This window comes from Vigna umbellata, chromosome 5 (assembly GCF_029865625.1).
Source record: "Vigna umbellata cultivar VRB3 chromosome 5, Vumbellata_1.0, whole genome shotgun sequence".
Lineage (NCBI taxonomy): Eukaryota > Viridiplantae > Streptophyta > Magnoliopsida > Fabales > Fabaceae > Vigna > Vigna umbellata.
In genome coordinates this window covers 30806395-30830000 of record NC_142169.1, presented here as the reverse complement: position 1 = coordinate 30830000, position 23606 = coordinate 30806395, and the positions used below count along the sequence as shown (strand labels likewise).

Sequence of the window (23606 nt, the reverse complement as noted above, 5' to 3'; positions counted from 1 at the left end):
CCAAGGGTACATCATCACCTACTGCTCACATCCAAAGGATTGGATGATCATCGCAAGAGGGAAATCAAACACATGCAACACACACAAATGCAAGGGTGAGCTAGATCTCAAACAATCATACAATTCATTTTCAACCAATCTAGCATTTACCAGAATATCCATACACATAAGTCATCATAAACATAAGCATTTATTTAATAACACTCATCAAGACAAGTATCCTATCATGTTAAGACTCTAGACACGTCCGGACATAGAATGTATGTAGAGCTGGGGCGGGTTGTGCACTTGTGATGGCCTCTACTGCTTTGCAAAGCCATTGCCGAGGGGTTCCACCCGACCATACACAAGGCTAATCCGTTACCGCGGAATAGACCTCCAGTGATAGCGTCTACCCTAGGACCTCCCACTACTCCCACCACACGCGTCGATCCTCTCTAAGTGAGAATGAAAGACCGTTGGAGTGTTAGGGATAACCCCCCATATGGAAGCCTCTTACATTCATTCAATACACTAACTGATCTCACCGAGAGATCTAAATTTCCGATTTAATCCGACCATTTTAAATCTCATAATATTCCTTTTGAATCAACAATGTACATCATAAACCACTTATAATCATACACTTTCAACCAATCTGGATCACATGAAGATGCATTCATAAATTGTAACCGAAATATTTAATTAACAAAGCTTACTGGAATGAGAGAAAGCACAAAAGAAAATATCACTGGACGAACACTGTTTGGACGAGCGTCCAAAAGCCCTTGGGCGGACACTGTTTGGACGAACGTCCTAACACCATTGGACGAACTACTTGGACGAGCGCCCAAAAGTCCTTGGACGGACCCTGTTTGGACGAACGTCCTAACCGCTTGGACGAACTGCTTGGACGAGCGCCCAAAAGTCCTTGGACGGACCCTGTTGGACGAACGTCCTAACATCTTGGACGATCCCTATTTGGACGAACGCCAAAAGCACTTGGACGAACCCAATTTGGACGAACGCTGTTATAACTAGGACGAACGCTTCAATATCAAGCCTCATCATGACCGAACGCTAACTGATTACTAACACCGGCTCAAGGACGAACGCTAATCCCCCAACATTTGACCGAACGTCCCCAGACAAGGACGAACGCTAATCACACCAACCTTTGACCGAACGTCCCCAGACAAGGACGAACGCTAATCACACCAACCTTTGACCGAACGTCCCCAGACAAGGACGAACGCTAATCACTCCAACCTTTGACCGAACGTCCCCAGACAAGGACGAACGCTAATCACTAACACATTCCCATGGACGAACGCTATTACTATCATCTCCTAAGACCGAACGTTCATCCAACCAACATTTGACCGAACGTCACTCAGCACATGCATGGCCGAGCGTTCAGCTCCGCCATGGACGAACGCTCAGTTTGCGCGTTCTGCAGAATTTAATTCTGCAGAATTCTCAGAACTCTGCAGAATGGTAACAGAACCTCCCTTAACCATTTCTAACCACTTTTCCCAACTTCTTAGACTCTTAATTCTCATTTTAGACTTAATTAAACTTATCCAAATGATTCTAAACATTTCTACCACCATTTTTAAGTGATTAAAGTTCACTTTCAGCATCCAAAACACTAATTTCAACAACTTAGGGACCCAAATTCGATTCCACTACTTGGAACCTGTTTTCAACTACTGTTATGCTTCTAACAAGTCACAATGGACTTGTCTAGGCTGCCCAAACAGTCCAGGAACACTGCAGCCTTCATTTACTCAAAATCCCTACCTCACTTCCTCTAAAATGACCAAAAAGTGACCCTAAGACACTTGATTTTCCTTCCTATCAACACCATAACAAATTTTACACACCAAAACAGTTCCAACATACATAATTCATCACTCAAAATCATCCCAAACAGTTCACATCCATCAATCACCACATTCACGTAGCACTCACACTTTCATACATGCATTTCAAGTTAGCAAAATTCAAAATTATGCTTCCAACAACATACCAATTTGAAAATCATTATGTAATCACGTCATACAGTAAAATCAAAAAGAGAACTAGCTCCCCTTACCTCTAGTGTAGACAACCAAGCTCAAGTAGAAACCCTAGACCACTTGCTTGCACTTTCAAAAGGTTAGAATCACCTATAAATCATCAATTGATGATAGAAAACGAATCTTAGCACCAAATAGAAGCTAGATTATGGAAGAAAACGAAATGGGTTGCATGCACCAAGTTCAATCACATGCTTACAACCCTAGGGCACATGAGAAAGGGGGTTTTCTTACCGGTTCAGATTTGGGAAAATTGACCGACTAAGAGCAACACCCGCTACTTTGTGATCGTTGGGGCAGCACCTAATCAAGATTTTAATGGTTCAGTGTGAAGGATGGAAAGGGAGAAGATGTAGGAGGAGGAGAGAGCTTGCTGGAAGGGGAATGGTTTCTCAGACAAGAGGAATGAGTTAAAACCCACTGTTTCCAAACTAATGTAATTTTATTTTAAAGTACTCAACCTCTCATCCTTTGCCACTTGTCATCCCCTTTTTGCTGACTCAAATCCAAGTCCTTACAGGGAATGTGAATTAAAATCTATTAATGCTCTAATAGAGTTATATTGAATTATTACGTTTTTTTCTTTTTGACTTTTGTTTGAGTTGTTTGTAATGTTTATTTTGTAAATTTAAATTTTCTATTATAGAATACACATATCGTATTTATATTTTATCCTTATAAAATGATAAAAAAATATCTTAAAAATGTATATAAATTATCCAGAGTACATACTATGAATTATCCACTACCATTTTATAAGTTATTATTTTTTTGAAAAAATATAATGACACGAATTACATGTTTTTAAAACTAATTTACAATAATAATAATAATAATAATAATATCCAATAATTTATTATTTCTGTTGTAACATTAGAAGAATTCTTCATTCTCTCCTCAAACTAACTAAATAACTTTAATAAAAAATTTGTCATCTTCCCGAGTCACTGAAAGGCCTAAGTTTAAAATCTTTAGTCTTAAATATTTTTAACAATGAGATTTAAAACTTGATTTGTGTGCGCGATTGTTGGTGGTTGCATTGATAAACTAATACGGTAAAATTGAGATTTGTTCGGCCTTCTCACATGTATTTTTCCTTTTAAGTAATTTCATAAGATTGTTTTTATTTTTCAATGAAATTTATCAAGTAAAACAATACATTTTGAAAAAAAAAAATACTACAAAAGTATCAAATATACTCTTTGACAAATTATACTATGTAATTAAACGTTTCTAAATATTCTCAAAAAATAATTTGTACTAAGATGAAGAAAGTATTTGTGTTTTAAAATTTTACCTTTTTACATAATTAGTTATATGAATCAAATAGTCTGTCATTTTCAGTGATGAAGTTAGCCACTTTTGCTCTTGGTCATCGATTTCTCTTTGAAAAACTTCAACATAAAAATTATCAACGTTGACATTTGAAATGCAAATTTCTATGGGAACTGCATTTCAATAACATATTCTTCAAACACCGTTCAAATTCACACACGGAGTACATAAAAACGTGAATCACGGTCCAATCTTTAGCACGAAACAAAACTACGTTAGTTTTGTTAAATATAAGGATTATAAATTTTAATAAAACTATACATTTTTAAAGACTATCCATACATTTAAACAAGAATGAAACATAAAAAAGAATCAAATGAAAAAACCTAAAAATTCAAAAATCGATAAAAATAAATCAGATGAATAATATATAAATAAAAAGACTCATTTTAAGTTAACGACGATGTTTTAATTTCTTATATAAATCCTATTAATTACTTAGTAGTGCAAGTTTTTTCTGGTGTCTCTTACAAAATTTCATAAAAAGAAGCTTACATCTATAGTGTCATCACATGGTTCACAAAGCATCCAAAGAAAATCAACTATCTGTTTTATGACTATTTTAGTGTTGATGTTCTTGATGGAAATGGAATCTTTGAAATAATGAAATGAATGTAAAAAGCACCAACTGACCAGGAGGGAACACAGCAGCAAGACAAAACAAGTATGTTCTGTCTTGTTATTTTTATTAGAGATTGTTATTTAGTTGTTAAATTTAATGATGTTCTTTTTGTATGATAAGGGCGTGTGAAGAGTTCAGTTTCTCTCATTTGTTGAATATTAAATGATAGTAGGAAAATTTTGTATGATAATGTTTTTTAAGACATGTAGTACAATTTGCAACACCATGCTTGAAAACTGTGAGCGCGACAAACTTCCATCAAGTAATCTTTCTGTTGTCAACCATCAGTTTATAGAGAGCAAATCCACCTCGATGACAGCCCGCCATCCTAGAAGTCATGTTTTCTACTTCAACCTGAGATTAAAAATTAGAGTCATGCCTAAAAAAGAATTGATGGTTGTAAATATAGGCCTTAAATTTAGAAACAATAGACTATTGATACCAGTGTCTCGGGCAGCGAAAAGGGTTTTAAAGAGTGGAAAGCGTGTTAATAATTCTTTTTAAAATCTTGATTTTCTTTTTAAGACTTTTATCAAATAGTTTAAGTGCTAAAGAAATAGAGTTAAAGAAAATCAACACAAATTTTTTTTTTCTGATTCGAATTAGAAGATTGTACGTCCAGTCGTTAATCACTTTAAATAGTGATTAATTTTTTCACTAAAATATTGTTATTACAATTATATTCAATGAATAAAGATAAAGAACAAAAAATATTTTCCTTCGACAAACGAACGGAAGAATTTGCTCAATCAACTTGAAGATAACCGCTTTGACCTTAGACATACTAAGAGCAAACTTCTCATATTCACAAGACTTGATTTGAACATCTCTACACTCGACAACTTCCTCAGAATGTATCTGTTTTCTCAGGTGACTTAGATTCCTTTTCACTCACACTTCCCTTAAGCACACAACTCTAATACTCTCAAATGAAAAGTTACCTTGTAAGAGCTGTGAAAACCTCTGTTTATAAGCCCAGGTTCGTGCAGGGTCAGAAACTGAAAAGACATATCTCAACTGCCAGTGATAATCTATTATCATAAGTGATAATCAATTATTTGTGTCCGTCATGGGGTTTTCAAAAAGTGATAATCGATTACCGGAAAAATAATTGATTATTTGCACGAACAACTCTTCTTTAATTAAACTCGTGATAATCGATTATTACACCAAATAATCGATTATATGTGGAAGGTTTCTCTAAAATGGAAAACTTCTAAGTATTTACATCAACAAAATTATTCCTATTAATTTATTCTACAGAAATGCTTTTAAATAAATGCAATACAAATTTTTTAAGTTCTTCTTGTAGCATAATCAAAACCATAAAATCTTCAAGAGAACCATGCTCTTCGTCAGTAACATATATAGACTAGCTACTGAGAATAAAATATCAGGTATTTTTGTTCCAACAGATCCCATTATAAACCAGAGGAAGAAATATCACTAAGCATTTAGTGCTAAATATGTAGCTATGTCATTATCATCATTTCATCATGCTACAGCTACAAGGGGCTTCGTCTGAGAGCTAGCATATTAGGTGGCTTTGAAGTTCACTATGTATATTGTGTCGTCACTGATATCTTGAAGTAGGAATTATTAAACTTACAAGGGATGAGGCAGACACTCTAATTTCTTCAACTGCTTCACGAACTATGCTATCAAACATCTTTATGTTAATAGATTCTGCCAACTCCTTGACATATTGATGAGATGTTATGCCAATTTCTTTAGGCTGTCAATATGCAGAATTTTTATTAACAAGAAAAATTACGTGCTTCTATTCAGTAATGAATTAATCATTTAATAGAAGACAATACAGTACAGTAAAAAAGTGCGAAAAACAAGATAGAAAAGCAAAAGAAGAGCACATATCATGACAAATACTTATTTCATTTGTGGGATTGAATGTAGTTATTGTATTACTGAGTGAATATGATGACAATCATTCATTTTATGCATTGTGCATTTGGTCATGCAAGGACTATCACTTTGCTTTACAACTACTTGTCCTCTGTTGAAGTTGAATTGGAAAAGTAATTAGTGTTATTGATTTAAGACATTTCTGTATGTTCAGGAATGTCTCTCTTGTAGCTGGGATGTGCCCGCATAGCCAGTGGGAGAAGGTTGCAAAGGGTTATGGGACTCGATCAATGTTTCCTTTTGACCCCAAGATCTTAGACATAAGGACTAGTGGTTCCACACTGGAAAATTTTGAGGTTTCTGTCATAGAATGTAAGTGTTCTTATGTGTATGTTTATTTCACCTTATTTGTGTATCATTAACGCTGGGCATTATTCTGATGAGCCTGGCGTCCTTCATAAGCAAGTCATTGGCATTTCATTATTGCACTGCAATGGCAATTGGAATAACATACATTATCAGAGAGTATGGCCTAATGTACAATAGTATGATAACCCACAATGTTTTTCTTCATTTAAGTATATCACTTGTATTTTGAGTAACATCGTTATTAATTTTCGATCATTTTGTATATTGATCTTAGATGTCCAAATTTATGAACCCATGGTATGCAATCTTTTCCCATTTCTTCCAAGTAAGATTCCTCATCTCTTGCTAAAATTTCAAGTTATATTGATCTCATTTTTATCTCTCATTCAGAAGAGAAAAACTAATGAAAATAAAAGAGACACTGGATGTAGAAGATGTTATATGTTGGGTAGTTAGTTATATTTTTCCAATGTATAAATTGTCAAATATGAGGATCTTTCAACCTTTAACTTAAGCTATGTCAACAGCAGTTGGCAATATTTCTGCTGACTTTCGTTGCAGTAGTTGGAGCTGGTTGTGGTTCTGGGTGGTCCACAAGCTTGTCTTGACTGAAGAAGGATCAGTGGACACAAGCACTGCTCAATTTGTTGAGTGGGCTATAAGGATTTTGCCTGTGATTATCATTCTTCAGGAATGTTTATTTATTTTATCTCCACCAACATTCCTATTTTGTTGTTGATGCTTAAGATAAGCACACGACTATATAAATTGGAACATTGGCATTATTTTGTGGATCACTCGTGTCCTTGTTGGAGAGGATGCATAAGATGAGATTCCTTAGTCATTTACGCAGGTTAGTCAACTTTCCTTAAATTTTGGACGAGGATTTTCTTTCCTATTTCTTAATTGTATGTACAAATTCATTTTATATATTAAGAGATATTATTCATTTGTTAGTATAAAATTAGCACTATTAGGCAGTGGTTTCAGTTTAGTGTGAAAGTGTAATATCAAATTGGTCAATGGTGATTCAAGTTGTTTCAATAACGGTAGTGGAAGTAAGGTTAAACCGTGTTTATAGTTTCTACTTTTGTTTTTTACCATTAGATACAAACATCAATATAGATATCAGATTAATTGTATAAAGAATTTACATCACTTTCTATCAAAACCTTTCATCTTTATATCTTTATACAGTGTTTTATTTTATCATCACAACCTTTTATCCTTATATAATATTCTACTTTCTCCTAAATTTTTTTCTCATTTCTATCAACGTGGAATTTAGACTCAGATTTGCAAGATAACCATGTTCTTTGATTTTCAGTTTGTATTTTACTTTGTAAAATTTCTGTGGGCCTTTATTTAAATCAGCCAAGAAAAGCAGAAGGAGATCCCAGGTCCGTGACTCGTCAGCTTTTGGTGATTCACAAGATGAACACATGTACAACAAGATGCAAAATAAAGAGGACTCTCTACTTTTTCAGCCACAACTGAAAAGCCCTACCTTGTCGCCCTGTAAATCTTCTGCAGCAGGTTTGCTCGATTTCTCGTATCCTTACTTTTACTGTGGAAGTATCATCTTTGGACAACTTTTTTCTCCCCAGTGATAAAAAACACATTGAAATGAGTGCTGATTGACATGCTAAACAGTTACACTTCCAGGTTTCACCAGGACGCCACCAAAAACACAGAAGGAGGCTTCATACCTGTCCATCATACACCAGACACCAGTGAGAAAAAAATATTCAGCTGCAGAATGGGATGCATTCGGAGAGTAGTCAACTGAAAAAGCCTTGGAAGAACTAGTTAAATCCCACTGTTGGTCCGCGTGGATGGCTGTTGTGGCCTTGAAGCACCAAAACGTTCTTCACAATTTCATCACAGTTTGATCGAAGTTGGTGGTAAAATTCTACAGAATTTCTTGCTTTATGCTAATGGTTGCTTTTCCTGTGCAGAAGGTTCAAACAGAAGCGCAATGTAAATTTTTGTGGTGAGTAATGTTTTGTAGGGTGTACTATTCATTCCCTGCGCTTGTGGTTTGTCTGTTCTTCTTCACTGGGAAGTTTGAGGGAAAGTTTGAGATGGGTCTACGATGGATGTAGTCTCAATTTTGAAATTGATAGGATGTATTCACTTCGTTTTTGTTTTATAAGTTAATATAAATTAATTTTTGAGTCATATAACTAAATATAAAATCAATGTTTACAAAATATAATTTAATATGAAATTATTCCATATATATTATAGTCTAATGACAATCTTTTCATAAAACATAAATTTGGATTAGGATTTCGAAAGATTTTCTTAAAAAAAGTTGCATGGTAATCAATCAAGATATTTAAATTATATAAATAAGTCTAGGAATGTTGAATTAGGATGATTTTTTTTAAGATCAAGAAAAACAATTTTACTAAATTAAGTTTATTTTTTTTTGTTTTACAATTTTCAGAAGTATGTTGATATTTTGATAATTCTTTTTACAGTTTTGATAAAAACAATTATATATATATATATATATATATATATATATATATATATATATATATAATAAAGATTTTAATACGTTTCAAGTAATTTTTTCGAGGACTTCCTTCTCCAATAGAATATTTTTACCAAACCATTTTAATCATTTCCTATAGTCCTTGCAATAAAATTAGTTATCTTCGCATCCTAAAACCATTTTTAAGAAATATAGGTAGTTTTATTACAGTATTAAAAATTCAAACGTTTTAATATAATATTGAATAAAAATTAAAAGGTTTTGAATCTAATGGATTTGAAGGTTTTGATAGATAATAGGAAAGAGTTCTGCCTTGTAAATAGAAAAAAAGAAGAAGAAGAAATCTGCTTTATGATAAAGTTTCTGTACTGCACCGACCCAACCAATAAGAGAAAATAAAGAAAGGGAAAGAGAAAACGCAATGGTTGTATGGTGTCTGCAATGCATGTTGTTTCTCAACCCACCTATAAACCTCATTCCCTCCTTTTCAACTCTATGTTCATGTCTTTTCTAAATTTTCCTCAGATCCCTAACCAAAAATGCACAATCCCTTTCTTCCAAGCTACCCTTTCGATTTGTCTATCTGTTTTCTTTTCCATCGTCTTTTCCAATCTAATTTTCAAGAGTAATTACTTTATTCGCACTCTTTTTTAAAATTAAAAATCATTTTTATGTGTCACGTTCCTATCAAATGCCACCTCACCTAGTCACTAGACAACACTTTTAACACTATCCAAAGAATTTAACGGCACATACTTTATTGATTCAATTTTTTATAAATAGAGACTCAATTGAACTACTTGAAAACCTAATTGACGCAAAATCTGCATAAATAAAGACTCCAGATCAATTAAACCTAAAAACAAGTATACCTTTATAATTAAGAGATTTGATGAAAGGGCTTTAAAGTTTTCCTTTCTGATAAATTGTCCGACATATCTCGTCCCGTCACACGTAACTTTTATTCTCAGCACTACCTTTTTTTGTTGTCCTTTCGAACATTTATCGTTTATGTTCAACCAACAATTATTATAAACCAGTCTTCAAGTAGAAAGAAGCATGCCAAACAAATAGCGACTGACCACTAATCAAGAGGTCATTACTATCAATGGTTTTCTCATTCTATTGTTTAAATTTTTTCAAAATCTTTATTAAAAGAAAGTGGCAATTATGTGACTCTGTGGTTGCACGTTTTCTCAAGAGAACACACAGCAATCATGCATCCCACAATTCACAGGGTTTTTCTCAAACCTCAAAAGAACAAATGTAATTTTCTACCATCAACATCGAGTGATTGGAGGAGCTTATCTTTATCAAATTGCTCAACATTTTCAGAAGTTCTTTGAATATTTCAAGAAATTTCACAAGTTTATTAAATTGTTAGTTATGACACTCTAACATATCAATGTTAACAATTTCTATTTTTTTTAAGGAATCTTAAAATTGATAGTCTTATATTAAATAAAAAAAAATTAAGTGATATATAAAAATTAAAAATCCATAAACATTGAATATTAAATTTTTATGTTAGAAATCATGTTAAGTCTTTTATATTGATAACTCATATCAAATATAATAATTATCTCAGTTTATTATAGCCATAATAATTAATATTAGTATTAGATTCAAATTTGTCTTTATGCTAATCAATGACAAGAACGTCCTATTTTGGTAAAAGCTCATGTGAAGAATATTCTTAAAAATCCAAATACGTATGACTTTAAAATTTTATATTAAATAGAAATAAAAAAGTTAACTGACATATGAGAAAAATAAATATTCATAGGCATTAAACCTTAAAGTTTTATGTTGCAAATGATTTAAGTTTGTTAGAATCGGGTAGTGAAATATTAGCATATGAATAAAAAATTAAGAGATGGTAAATTAGTTTTTTTAATAAAATTGTGTTTTTTAAAATTTTTCCCTTTTTATAAATTGACTGTTCAATTTATAAGTTATTCCTTTTAAATAATAACAATAAAGACAAAGAATATAAAAAAAGAGATATTTGCACATATAATTTTATACTAGTTCGGATTAAAAGACCTTATAATTATTAATATATCTGAGAAGGAATTAACAAATCAATAAAAATAATCATAATTTACCATCACAAAAATGAATAACTCGATTCTTGAATCACACAATAAATGAAAACACCTCATTTAAAAGACACAAAGGATGACAACTTTTTCTAACAACAACAACACTCAATCACTTAAGACACACTTACTGAAAGTTTTTGCTCTACTCTCACTAGGTCTTACAAAGTCTCTTTTCACAAAACACGAAGAGTTTCTTTGGCAACACAACTCTAAACCTCTGAAATGAAAAGTTATTTTTGAAACTAAGTTTAAGTAAAATGTATAAACTCTTATTTTTAAAATTAGGTTAAAAAACTGAAGAGTCTGTTTGTATCTATTACTGATAATCAATTATTTTAAGTGATAATTGATTATCAAAGAAATTTTTCTAAAAAAATTATTTTCTCTATGTGATAATCAAAATCAAAAAAAACTTTTCTGAAAATCTGAAATTGTTTGAATAATTAATTACCACTTTAATTAATATCGATTATCATGAAGTGTTTTTGAACTTTTAAGTCTTTTCTAAGTAATTTTGTGTTAGACTATTTTTTGTATCTCTCTAAAGTAAGTTTTATACACAAATATCAAATATGAAAGACTTATTACGAAAGCTTAAAACTAAACTATAAATTTTTCAATATCTTTTGAATTCTTGGATTTACTTTTATCATCATTAAAATACTGTGATTTTCTTTCTCTTCTCTTTTCATATATATATATATATAAATTTGATGGTTTATTTCTAGAAAAGATATTTTAGGTAGAAATTATTAGAGTCCAACTATATTAATATCACTTTTAAAAAAAATCTTAAAATAATAGATTTATAAATCTTATTTATTATATAATATTTAACTTTTTCATTTCTATTCAATCCTTAAATTTATAACATTGACTAATAAACAACACAAATAAAAACAAACATTTCATGTAATATTTTATCTGATCATAAATATAAGCAAAATGTTGTGCTAATATTAATTTCAAATACAAATAATTGAGGTTTTATCTTCAATGATCCCCTTTTTTTATCAAATTTGAAGAAAAGATAACTTAAGAAAAGTGATTACTTTTAACATAAAGTTAGTGCAATTAATGTTGTTAACTAACTTTTTCAATTAGCATGATTAGTATTTTTTTTCTCATATTCAAGACTAGACAAGTTTTTATATATAGTTATAAATTATGATTTACTACAACCAAATTATAATCATTTATCCTTCACGCATGTTTATTATCAGATAACAGTCTTTTCTTCTGTACATGTAAATCAAGTATACAAAAGAGTCAAAAAATAGTATTATTCTCTTCAAACTTTCACATTTGTTTTATTAATGCACGAGTGTGGTTACAAGTTCATTAAGATAATATACAATTCAACCGCTTTGGAATTTAAAAGATACTGTAAAAAGTTGAAAAAATAATGGGATTATTGAATACATCGTAACAGTATTAGAAAACCATTTTTACAAAAATGGGAATTTTTTATATTAAGGTAAAAGAGTGTTGAAAATTCAAGTAAGTCTAAGTAACACATTTAATAAAAATGAAAAAGTAAAACAGTATATGAATCATTAATCTATTGCATTAAAGTTTTGAATAAAAAATAATATCAATTTTTTATATAATTAATTCAAATATTATTAATGTTTGTGTAATTCACAGTTAATTTTCTTCTCGATAAACTCAACCATGGACCCAATAAATCATGTCACTCCTCCGTCTTTGCACCTAAAGTCTACACAGAACAGAACTTTTGGATATGCTTTGTCGTAAATTCTGGTAATTAATAATCCAGAAGATCCATCAAAAAACGACAGTGTTTAAAACAGTGAACTCTTGTAAATTTGTCGTTTAATGTGCATAATTTCATATCATACTATGCTAATATTAACTTTTCTTTCTTTGACACAATAATTAGTCTCAATTACAATCAATCACACAATTAGCTTCGTGGGGCTTTCTGGAAGGGATTGTGGGGCTGCAGATTATCAAACTTATTTTGGATGCTTATATATGGTGATACGTTGACAGCACAAAAATGTTATATAAACTCTCAAACTTTTTCTGACATGACTATGCGATCAGTGTGAAAGAAGAGGTATAATCTTGTGAATATTCTACTTTTGATTACAGTAATTAGCTTGAATCTTGAGAATCACATAAAGTAACTGTTTAACGTATTCACCTAAATAGCTCAAACGCTGCTTAATTTATAGTATTATTACGCAAATTGAGAGAATTAGGTGTAAAAAAGGTACTTTTATACTCACTGATAGTAATTTATCTAACTCAATTGGGTCCAGCCAGCACAAATTGAGATTAATGAATGGATGATGAGACAAAAGAGTGCCACTTTTCTTAATGTGATACTTTCCTTATTGGTTAAGTAACAAATTGGAGAAAAATAGCCAGCTTCAAGAGTATTGATTTTTTGCTTAACTGAAGCCTATTCTCGTCTCTCCAAACCTAAGCAAAACCTGCACAAGTGAAACACCGAAAACATGCATTTTTCCCTATGATAGAAAAAGAAAAAGGCCAGAAATTTGATGGGAATTTTCTTTTTTAAGGCTTTGTTCACTTGAATGGATTTGAGGGAAAGTGATTGAATGAATTTGAGAGAATTTAAAGGTAAATTTTCTTGTTGTTTATTTGAGTAGATTTGGAAGTAAATGATAATGAATTTAGAAGTAAAGTTTGTGAGAATTAGTGTAGGATTTGATTGATGTGACAAATTAAAAAAATTTACTTCTAAATCCACTCTCACTTACCTCCAAATCCACTCAAATAAACAACAAAAAAGTTACCTTCAAATCCATTCAATCACTCTTCTCCAAATTCGTTCAAGTGAACAAAGTGTAAGGTTAAAAACATTATATACATATATGACATGATTATATTATTGTTGCTAAATATATCTTAGTTGGAAAGACATAATACCAATGAGATATGAACTCAACCACAAAGAATTGACATCATTTTTTATCCAAAATTTTAAAGTTATGGATTAATGAGTCTTTTATCTTTATATTGTGATCTATTTTCTCATTTTTATCTAACGTGGGACTTGGACTCGTACTTGAATTCTAATTGTTTTTATTGATCTTAAGATAATAATTTTTTTATATACGTATAATGTTTAACTTTGTTTTTATATAATGTAAGATTTTTTTTACTCTATTAGATTATTGTGAATAAAAAAATAGAGGTGTTTTATTTTAGAGTAATGATCCATGACACATTTTTATATTTATTTTATACATGATATAAGAATAAGATGGTTATAAAATGTAAACATTTGTATTTTTTTTAAGAAAGGGGAAAAAAAAAGTAAAAAAAAAAAGGATGAAATGAATATAAAAAATTTAGTTGTGAAAAAGATATTTGTTTTTCTTTTATCTTAATTGATCGGGTGCTGAGCATGTTCCCTGTATTGAGAGAAAGGAGGAAAAAGTAGAAGCCGTGGCAACAACTATAGAAACAAGCTTTAGATCCCTTGGAAGTGCGATGCTACTACCATATATACCTCCAAAAGGCCAAAAAACGATAAAGCAAAAGATAAACAGTTTTAACCAAGTAGAGAATCGCTTTGCAGAAGTGGATGAAGCATTGTATGAAGTAATTATTTATTAACATGCATGAGAATTAGCAAAACCATTTACCAGCATGTAACTAGTCAGCAATGAAACATGAAAAGAGAAAAAGAAAAGCTGCTACTTATAAAGATACTTTACACATATGATAGAGAGGGAAATGAAGATTTCAGGACCTACAAATTGCAGAGCATTACAAGGAAACCACAAAAGCTGTACTCTTAACAAGGTTAAAGAAAAAGGAAGCAGAGACAAAGCATCGAACACCGTAGTTAATTTCTAATTTGGTTGAACATGTTACAAAATTTAAACTAGTTTTATCACTGATAAGTAATAAATAACACTAGTTATAGCAAGTACTTCACTGTCACATGATGGAGCAATATCCACCACCTCCGTACTCATCCTCATCATCATCATCTGCACCATAGTGCTTGATCGGATCGGACGGTGGAGGAGGTGGTGGCAGTCTAGAGTATGGAGTGGCGTAAGCATGCATGGGCATGATGGGTGCCCCGACATAATATGAAGCACTTGAGATAGGATATGCTGTGTTATAGCTTAATCCATAAGCTGGAGGAGCAGGAGGAGGTGAATAATACACATGTGGATAAGGGTAGGCATGCTGAATTGGAGGGTTAACAAGATCCTTCGCAGCCATTGAAGTCCCCAAATTTGAAGCCACCGATGCATCAACTTTACTAATTTCTCCATTCTTAGGAGGAACAGATGCAGAACCACCGTTTTCCCCGTTGTTCTTCTTCTTCTTTTTCTTTTTCTTCTTTTTGCCACCTTCACCACCGCCACCACCACCACCACCACCTCCCTCCTCACATTCATCACCGTGTTCTTCTTTCTCGGAATCTTCACCATCACCGGCACCATCTTTAGAACCCTCGTTTGAACCAGCATCAGCACCTGGTTCACCATTCTTTTGGTTTTCCTTCTCCTTGTTGATATCACCACCCTTATTGGATTTTCCCGACTTTTTATTATCTTTCTTCTCAGCTGGTTTCTCTGGCCAAAGCTCCACTAGCCTCCCTGACCTTGAAAGCCTCTTGATGAGAGTCTCGGCGTCCACGTTACCAGTGACCGTAACCTTGTGCTGCAGAGAATCCACCTCTGTTTTATAAACCCCTATACCATTATAAACATATAATCAGTATTTCTTTTCTTCCAACACATCATTAGTTACTTCCATGTTAAGATAATCATTATATCATCAAGACCTACAAAGTTTGAAGATGAGATATATCTGTATAATAAAAGGGATGATGTATGTACAAAAGAAGTATTAAAGATACCATCGATTCCTTGAAGAATTTTCTTGACTCTCTTTTTGCAGCCTTCGCAGTGGATCAATACTTTGAGAACCCACGTCTGTAAAATGAATGGAGAAATTGGAAATTTGGATGAAGTTGATGAGAAGAAAAAGTGATAGATAGAGAGAAATAACTGGATATGCACATGCAAACTCAAAAGAGAAAATGATGAATCACCTGGTACTTGAGAGTTTCTCCATGAGGAGGTTCTTCTGCAGGCTTTGCTGCCATTTGGTAGGTTTGGTACCTTGGTGGAGTGGAAATCAAGGGATGAGGAAAGTTGATCTAAGTGGATGTGTCTATGTGTTTGTTGGTGCCCAAAGGAAGTAAGGAACATGCAGCAAGGGGGACTTAAATAAATCATCCTTCAGGGAAACTCTTTCACACTCAAACATTCTTATCACATTATTTTCACATTTATCTTTTTCTTAGCCTTTAAAACATTATATTAGACATCTGATTAATTCAAATTAGATTAAATATTGCAAACTTTTTTTTAAGATTTGAACGTATAATTAGACATTAATAGACGTGTTATGATACCGAGTAAAAACAATATATTTATATAAATTTCGTTAGAATAAATTATAATCGATTTTTAATATAATATTAAAAAGTCCAATTTAAAAAAAAGTAAAGTTTTCATGCACCTGTATATTATAAATGGTCACGACTATTTTCAAAATACAGAACTTTAATGTATTATGTGGTAACCGAGACAGTGTTATTGATATACTGATAATTTTTGGGTTAAATGTTACAGTGATGTCATTGATTGGCACTGGCCATTGTTTATTCAGTGAATCTAATCTAACGTGAAACTTTACTCAATGATAGAAATGTTGAAAAAAAAACACTATCAAACACTCATTTATTTATTACAAAAAAAAGGAATCAGAGCACTCATTTCATTTGGTGCGGAAGCCATGTCACCTTTAACACAGGCAGAGATAAGCATTATGGTGATGACACATCAGCAAAGTCACGTGATTTTTTCACGTGATGCAGAAGGAGGATATTGTTCAGTACAGGTATATCATGTTTTCATGTGGGAAAAGTGGCGTCAAAGGAGGCAAAAATTCAAGTTGTGGAATATTTTATGATGGGATTAAGGTTGTGATAAGTTGGATTGGTTTATTATACGTTTGAAGTTGTAAGGAGCAGAGTATGTAAAACAGATGTAGTGTGGTGTAGTGTAGGTGGTCCTTTGCATCATTTTTTTTACGTCTTATCTGTCATATCAGACGGTTTAAAGGGCTTCATCACTTTTAGTACCGCTCATTTTCTGATCCCAAAAGCAGAGCTCACTGGGACTGCAACCCACACGATAACGGGTCTACCACTCATTGTCTCCATGCTAGAAGCTTCACATAGCTAAGCTAACCACACCCTTAACCAAGATTACTCACTAGGGCTATCTTAGTTTTTTTTTTTTTTATCAACTTCATAAGCAAAGTTAACATAAGATAACAAATTTTAACTCAAACTTTTGTAATGATTTATGTAACTAAGTGATCGAAATTATTTGGAACTTGTTCTCTGGAAAGATATAACATTATTATCTCATCTACCTATAAAAGATTCACATGATTAAATTTTTTTTTAAGACAATAAATATATAAGTTTTCTTTTGTTATATGATATTTTATTTTATTTTATTTGAATTAGACTCATAAACTTATTTAAATATACTATGAATCAATGCAGGTCATTACTAGCAGTTGTCAAAGTAGTTTCAACTATAACTACTGTGTTGACAACATTATTACACAATTTATTTTATAATCAATACGTTTTTTAAAAACAAAATCATAACAAATAATAAAAATGAGGTCTTAAAGTCGAATGAGAGATGAATTTTCCTTCTACTTATATCTCAACTTGAAAATTTATTCTGATACATAATAACAGTTTGTGTAAGAATCAAGACTAAAAATAATTTATGTAAAATCTTTCTCTTTCAACTATCTTATCTTAGAACACTTGAAATACTTAATTATACAGTCTATTTTCTTTGCCTTTATTCAAGAGTTTCAAATGTCCTTATATATAAATTGACAATAGATAAAGCATTCAATCAATTATTTTAGTCATATTTATACTCGTACATTTTATAATGTTACCAAATCATATAATTTTCTATAAGTGAATTTCTCTTGGATTTTTATTAACAATTCTACTTTCTAGACATATAATTATTTTACACCTTAGAAAGATCATATAAGAATAATTACTTTTGAGAAAATATTTTAAAGGCATGAACTGTTGAAGAAGGCAATCAGGAAAGTGTACGTCTTGTTCAGAGCATGGCCATTCGTTAGAGAATCTGAATAAAAGTTTTAAATACCATCCAATAATTTCTACCACCCCATTCTCAGTTTCAGGCTCCATTTATCAATGTTTCCTACTCTTAGGCTTATACGTCTCATAGATTCAACGCATAATAATTACTTATAGCAATCACAGTACCAGGGTTTTCTTCCTTCTTCCATTAACTTTATGCTTATTTCAGTATGGATACAGAGCAAAGAAATAAAGATAAATAATATAGAATTAAATATTAAAATTTCATTATTTGCTCAAAAAGTCAAAGAAACATTTTTCTATTATACTTTTAATCAATATAAAGGATAGTGACCCCACACAAACAAGCATTGCTATCAAAGACCAGAAGAATTTGCTATGCAACAGATGGTTGTGATTGTGCTGACTCTTACCATCGTGATTTGTGGCAAAAGCAATAAACCAAAACTCCAAATTTCTGGAAGAACTGTTTTCAACATGGAACCTTGATCATCGGCGGCCACTCAGGTGAATTGCTAGCCATTCAGACATTTAATCATTGCCAACAACTTCCCCAATCCACTCCCAGTGAATTCATTCTTTCAGAACAACTTCAAGCAAGCTAACAAATAATTAAGCATGGTTACATAAGATGAGACATCTAACAGATTATTAAATGCACATGTAAACAGATAAATTGAATAATTTGTCCAATTAGTCCAAAAAGTGACTAGAAACTGTTATATTCTTAAATAACACTTTGCCAAAATGTTAATTTGGAATCGGTCAAATGGTCAAAATACAGCCAGAGAAAATTTCGGATTTTCAAGCCAAAATCTTACCACGTAGAGCAACAGGTATGTCGTCTTCCTCTAGATCCCGGCAGACTGCACAAAACGTTAAGGAGAAAATGTACTTCTGTCCAAGGAACCAATCAACTCTTGTGTATAAAATCAATAAAGATGTTAATATCAGTTTCATTAGATGGTAGCCTGAATTAATATACTAAGAAGTTATTATAATTTAAACAGTAATATGTCACATTATTTATTAATTTTGATATAATCAATTTGTATAGACTTTAGACATAAATCGCCAGTCTCCGTGGCAGATTTCACTAAAGAAATTAGAGCAAGAACAAGAAGGGGGTAACCGATACCATATGATGCCATATAGTTATTCTTGCCCCTTGGATGAAAAGAAAAGTCAACCGGTGGAAAGGTTGAATAGTAAAGGTCGGAGATGCAAAACAACTACTCCCTCAGAGGTAAGGAATGGAAAATATTAAATGATATCTCCCATGGCAAAGGGAAAATCAATAATTTACATTACAATTCTAAACACAACTAATTAAAAGATGAATCCCAAGTCGCAGTCCAAAATCTATCTGGTGTATGCATGTGTGTCATTGAACTCATCCAAGAGAGAAAAGGTGACAGCAAAATGCAAAATAGAAAGTAGTGCCTCAAGTAAAAATTAGTAAAAGCAGGCAATGGATTATCACTTAAGTGTGGGAGACCCATTTCAAACCATTAATCATTAGAAATAGAATATTAGACGCTACGCAGTCTTTTGGTAAAGAATATAGTCGTGATATTCAATGTAAGAACAAAAACATCCTTGTCAATACAACATGTAGCATGATATCATAATGGACACTAGGTTACCTTCCACTTTATGTTAGGTAATGGTTTTGACAGGCTTTTGGAAAAGTGAAATATGATTTCCATTATCAATATTTCCTATCTCACCTTTAATCCATCGACCAATGAAAAAAAGCAGTAATCCTTATCAAAGTTATGATGTAGTCACAGTAAGAAGTGTACCAAATCTTGATTTTTTAACACAGTTATCTGAGTTGGAGATTGAAAACTTTATGCAACTGATGGAAGAAGAGTTTTTATTACAAGAAATTAGAAAGCTTAAAGTGGATATTCATCAAGTGTGTGGGGCTTGAAAATGAAGCAAGAGGAATACCACCAACACTGCACATTTTAGACAACATTGAGGGCTTGAAAAGTTCTTGTGTGAAAAGCCAAGAGGAAAAGCAGTAGGTCCTTCTGCAACATCGATCTGAGAAAAGTTCTTGGGTGAAAAAAAAGTGTCAAAGAAAGAGATCATGGAACAAGAGATTGAGACCATGAGCTAGAAGAATGAAATTTTGCAGAAAGAGAACGTTGAACTTCTAGAGAATATGAGGCAAGTGAGGACTGAAGTGGAAAATGGAGAAAAACGAGACGGTGCACCTAAGTCTAAGTGGCGGCTCCGCATGCAGAATTGATAGATTTGCAAAGAACAAATAAAAGAAAAAAGTCAGATGCTTGAGGAGAAAAATTTACTGCTTAGGAATGTTTTTTATCTCAAAGATACAATGTCCGTGGCTGAAGATGAAAACAGCATAATTATCCAAGAGGGTAGTACCTCCTCTAAGGAACCTCAACGTGGCTTACGAGAGCCTTGTCACCAAGAAAGTCCTCGAAGAAAGAGTACTTTCTAAACATCTCCGCAGCAATCTTGGTCGTCTAAACAGTGACCTTAATCAGGAACTTGGTGTTTTGAGGAGATAGTTTGAGGTGAAAGAAACATTTTTCAAAATTTGAGGCTAAACGGCATCATCTTTACCATGTTTGGACTTCCTAGACTGAGATTTATTTAGTGTCAAAACCAATCACAGCATAATATCTAACCAGCAAATCTAAAAAAATTGCAATTCACCACTTATGATTTCCCCTCAAGGTCGATGCCAAAATAATGAAGCCAGAAAAATTCTCATCCTAAGAGGTCAAGAAATGAAAGCAGAACCTGTTTAAATAGACAGAACATAGACAAGTTTCCATCTCTATTTTCAACACTCGGCAGAGAACCAAAGCGTTCAGAGACAGACGCTAATCAAACATAATACATATTTAAAATTCAGAAGCCTTCATGACCAAACAATAATACTCATTTCGAACCAACAACAACAAAAAAGAAACAGAACAAGACACAAGAGATATAACACAATGGTTCATCTCCCAGTTATTTAAAATTTTAAGCTGAATATTCAAATTTAAATTATTCATCTTTGAACAGCAGCATTACAGAAAAGAACTCATAGGTTTTGGGTTTTAAAGGGATATATATAATGTATTAACAAATAACGTGTAGAACACAAGTAGCTATAAAGTGTTGGTATGGTTGTCGAATGCCTTGATAAATAGAACAACACCTGAGGTGACAGAAGCAAGAATGGTGAACACTCCTTGTCTGGAGCGCCAAAACTCAGCCCATGTCAATGGCTTTGAGACCTCAACATAAACTTTCTGAAAATGCTGCCTCAAGTCATCAAACGAACCAGTGTTATCTATAACTATATCTGCTTTACCCCTTTTCACATCCAATGGCATTTGAGCATTGATCCTATTCCGAGCATCCTCCTCCTCCGCTGACTTGTCTCTGGCCAAGAGCCGTTGAATCTGCGTCTCGGGATCAACCCAAACAACAATAACGGGCTTCGTGAACTTGTCCATCTTGGCTTCAAATAACAAAGGCACATCAAGAACAATGACCTTGTAACCCTTCGCCCATAGCTTCAAAACCTCCCAAAATATCCCACGCGCAATGTAAGGAGCCAATAATCTAAAACATTGCAATGACCCTAAATTCAAAACAATAATTCAAAAATACACTCAAATGGAACCAAACAAGACGAAAATTGAAAATACAGGTTCAAAAATTGACGCTTATCCGGGTCGGAGAAAACAATTTGGCCAAGCCTGGGTCTATTCACTTCTCCATTTTCGAGAAGAATTTCGTCCCCGAAAGCCGCAACCACTTTCTTCCATCCACCACTCCCTTTCCTTAACACCTCCTGCAAATTCCAATAAACAATCACAGACCATTGTATTCTTTTTCCAAAATCAAAAACAGAGAAGAGGAACTTACACGAGCAACGACATCAGCATCTACAACGGGAACACCATGCGACTTGAACAGATTCGAAACGGTGCTCTTCCCAGATGCTATTCCACCAGTGAGCCCAACGATCCTCATTCCCTCGATCAATCTCAACTCCGAAAATCAACACAATACAAATTACTTTAAGTTTTAAACATTACTATATAATAAATATCATTTTGTTCAACACTGAAGCCAACAAGCGCATCTGGTGTAGTGGTATCATAGTACCCTCCCACGGTACTGACCGGGGTTCGATTCCCCGGATGCGCAATTTTTTTATTTAAACATTTTGCTTAATTATAAGAATTAAGCATAAAAATTTATAGAACCTTCTTTTCCTGGTAATTTTAAGTATGAATTAGGGCCAAAAAAAAATCTTTTATTAAGAAGTTCAAAGACTAAATACCCCCAAAACCCTATGGGTTAACATCCTTTCACAACTACAAACAAAATGGATGTCATCTTTCTCTCTATTCACACTAGAATCCTTGTGTGTAGTTGCGTATTTAAGTTTTAGATGCTAAATGTGTCATGCTTTTAAACCTGCAGAACTCATACTTCTATCCAATATCAATAGTCATGCTAACATGTGTCCAAGCCTTCTCTTCCCAAATCAGATGTTCAGCAGCTAACTTGTTCGACTAATGAAATGCAGTATTTCATGTCAAGGATCAGCAGGGAAGAAAGATAACGGACAGCAAAACCATCGACTTCATTGAAAAGGTAAATATCAACCCTTAAATTATTGGTGAAAATTGAAGTAGCACAACACTCTCGAACATATACAAATAAACTAAATAAGGGAGAAAGTTTTGAAGAGTAACTTCGTCTCGAAAAACAGCCATGATTGAGAAAGTTCATTTTTTTCGTTCCTTAAAAAACCTTGACTGTAGTATAAATCAGATATGTCATATAGATATTACTCATAAATGTTGAAGAAATTAAGAAACCAGTGATCAAATTCCCATACTGAAAACTACCAATCGGTTCACTCTATCATTTCCATAACTGCATAAAGTATGACACATGCAGAACTCATGCAGGAACATGATTACTACATATTTTACCAATTGTGCTACATAACTATGAGTGCAGTCCTGGTTATTGTGTATTAGTATGATCAATCTTCCAATAAGATGACCTCAATAAGGACAATTACTATGACAACACATGTTACTATGACAATTGTAGTCTCAGTTTCACAGTACATAAACCTACTTGGTACTGTACCTCCCAACTTGTATACAGGGCATTTACATTCACGCTTTTGTCAGACAAAGTTGGAAAAAGACACAAGCACAAGGGTTAGTTTTAATAAGCCTTATTAAGATCGCAGGAGGTCTAAAATCTGACTCTATATATTTTAAGACTGGTTGAGATAAAGATAAGGGGAGTAAGATCTAGGATGATAAAACTAATTAAAAGAAACATTTTGGTTGATCTTGATGATCCTAATTCCTAGCGTAGCCTAGAATTAAGTATTGATGATCAAAATGCAAGATGTACCTAAAATAAAAGTCTCTGCCCTCAATGAGGTCATTTTCATATTTGGTGTAGAAAAGTATATTTCCTTTCTCCATCCTTTACTTGATGTTATTTTTATATTTTATAATTTAACAAAGGTAATTAA

The 23606-nt window shown here is 32.6% G+C and overlaps 2 protein-coding genes, 1 non-coding gene and 1 pseudogene across 3 annotated transcripts; 2 read left to right on the top strand and 2 right to left on the bottom strand.

Moving 5' to 3' along the window:
- Window positions 1–4946: 4946 nt before the first annotated feature.
- Window positions 4947–8315, top strand: LOC148198093 (uncharacterized; annotated as a pseudogene).
- A 6214-nt stretch (window positions 8316–14529) lies between these two features.
- On the bottom strand, window positions 14530–16092 carry LOC148198092 (uncharacterized). The gene is made up of 3 exons (XM_088115432.1): window positions 15932–16092; window positions 15737–15812; window positions 14530–15569 (listed from the first exon to the last, which is right to left on the bottom strand). The coding sequence occupies exons 1-3, from the start codon at window positions 15983–15985 to the stop codon at window positions 14800–14802; spliced, it is 900 nt and encodes a 299-aa protein (XP_087971558.1). The 5' UTR covers window positions 15986–16092; the 3' UTR covers window positions 14530–14799.
- Window positions 16093–20963: 4871 nt separating this feature from the next.
- Window positions 20964–22120, bottom strand: LOC148198091 (dephospho-CoA kinase-like). Its single transcript, XM_088114770.1, has 3 exons — window positions 21962–22120; window positions 21742–21887; window positions 20964–21655 (listed from the first exon to the last, which is right to left on the bottom strand). The coding sequence occupies exons 1-3, from the start codon at window positions 22067–22069 to the stop codon at window positions 21196–21198; spliced, it is 714 nt and encodes a 237-aa protein (XP_087970896.1). The 5' UTR covers window positions 22070–22120; the 3' UTR covers window positions 20964–21195.
- A 55-nt stretch (window positions 22121–22175) lies between these two features.
- Window positions 22176–22246, top strand: TRNAG-CCC (transfer RNA glycine (anticodon CCC)). The gene has a single exon. It is a non-coding gene; the product is annotated as a tRNA-Gly (tRNA).
- The last annotated feature ends 1360 nt before the right edge of the window (window positions 22247–23606 follow it).

Coding starts and splice junctions, on each gene's coding strand:
- LOC148198091 (XM_088114770.1), bottom strand. CDS start 22,069: ATGAGGATCGTTGGGCTCACTGGTGGAATAGCATCTGGGAAGAGCACC. Junction 21,888..21,961: donor ATGCTGATGTCGTTGCTCGT/GTAAGTTCCTCT, acceptor TGGAATTTGCAG/GAGGTGTTAAGGAAAGGGAG. Junction 21,656..21,741: donor AAGCGTCAATTTTTGAACCT/GTATTTTCAATT, acceptor GCAATGTTTTAG/ATTATTGGCTCCTTACATTG.
- LOC148198092 (XM_088115432.1), bottom strand. CDS start 15,985: ATGGCAGCAAAGCCTGCAGAAGAACCTCCTCATGGAGAAACTCTCAAG. Junction 15,813..15,931: donor GAGAAACTCTCAAGTACCAG/GTGATTCATCAT, acceptor TTCATTTTACAG/ACGTGGGTTCTCAAAGTATT. Junction 15,570..15,736: donor AATTCTTCAAGGAATCGATG/GTATCTTTAATA, acceptor ATAATGGTATAG/GGGTTTATAAAACAGAGGTG.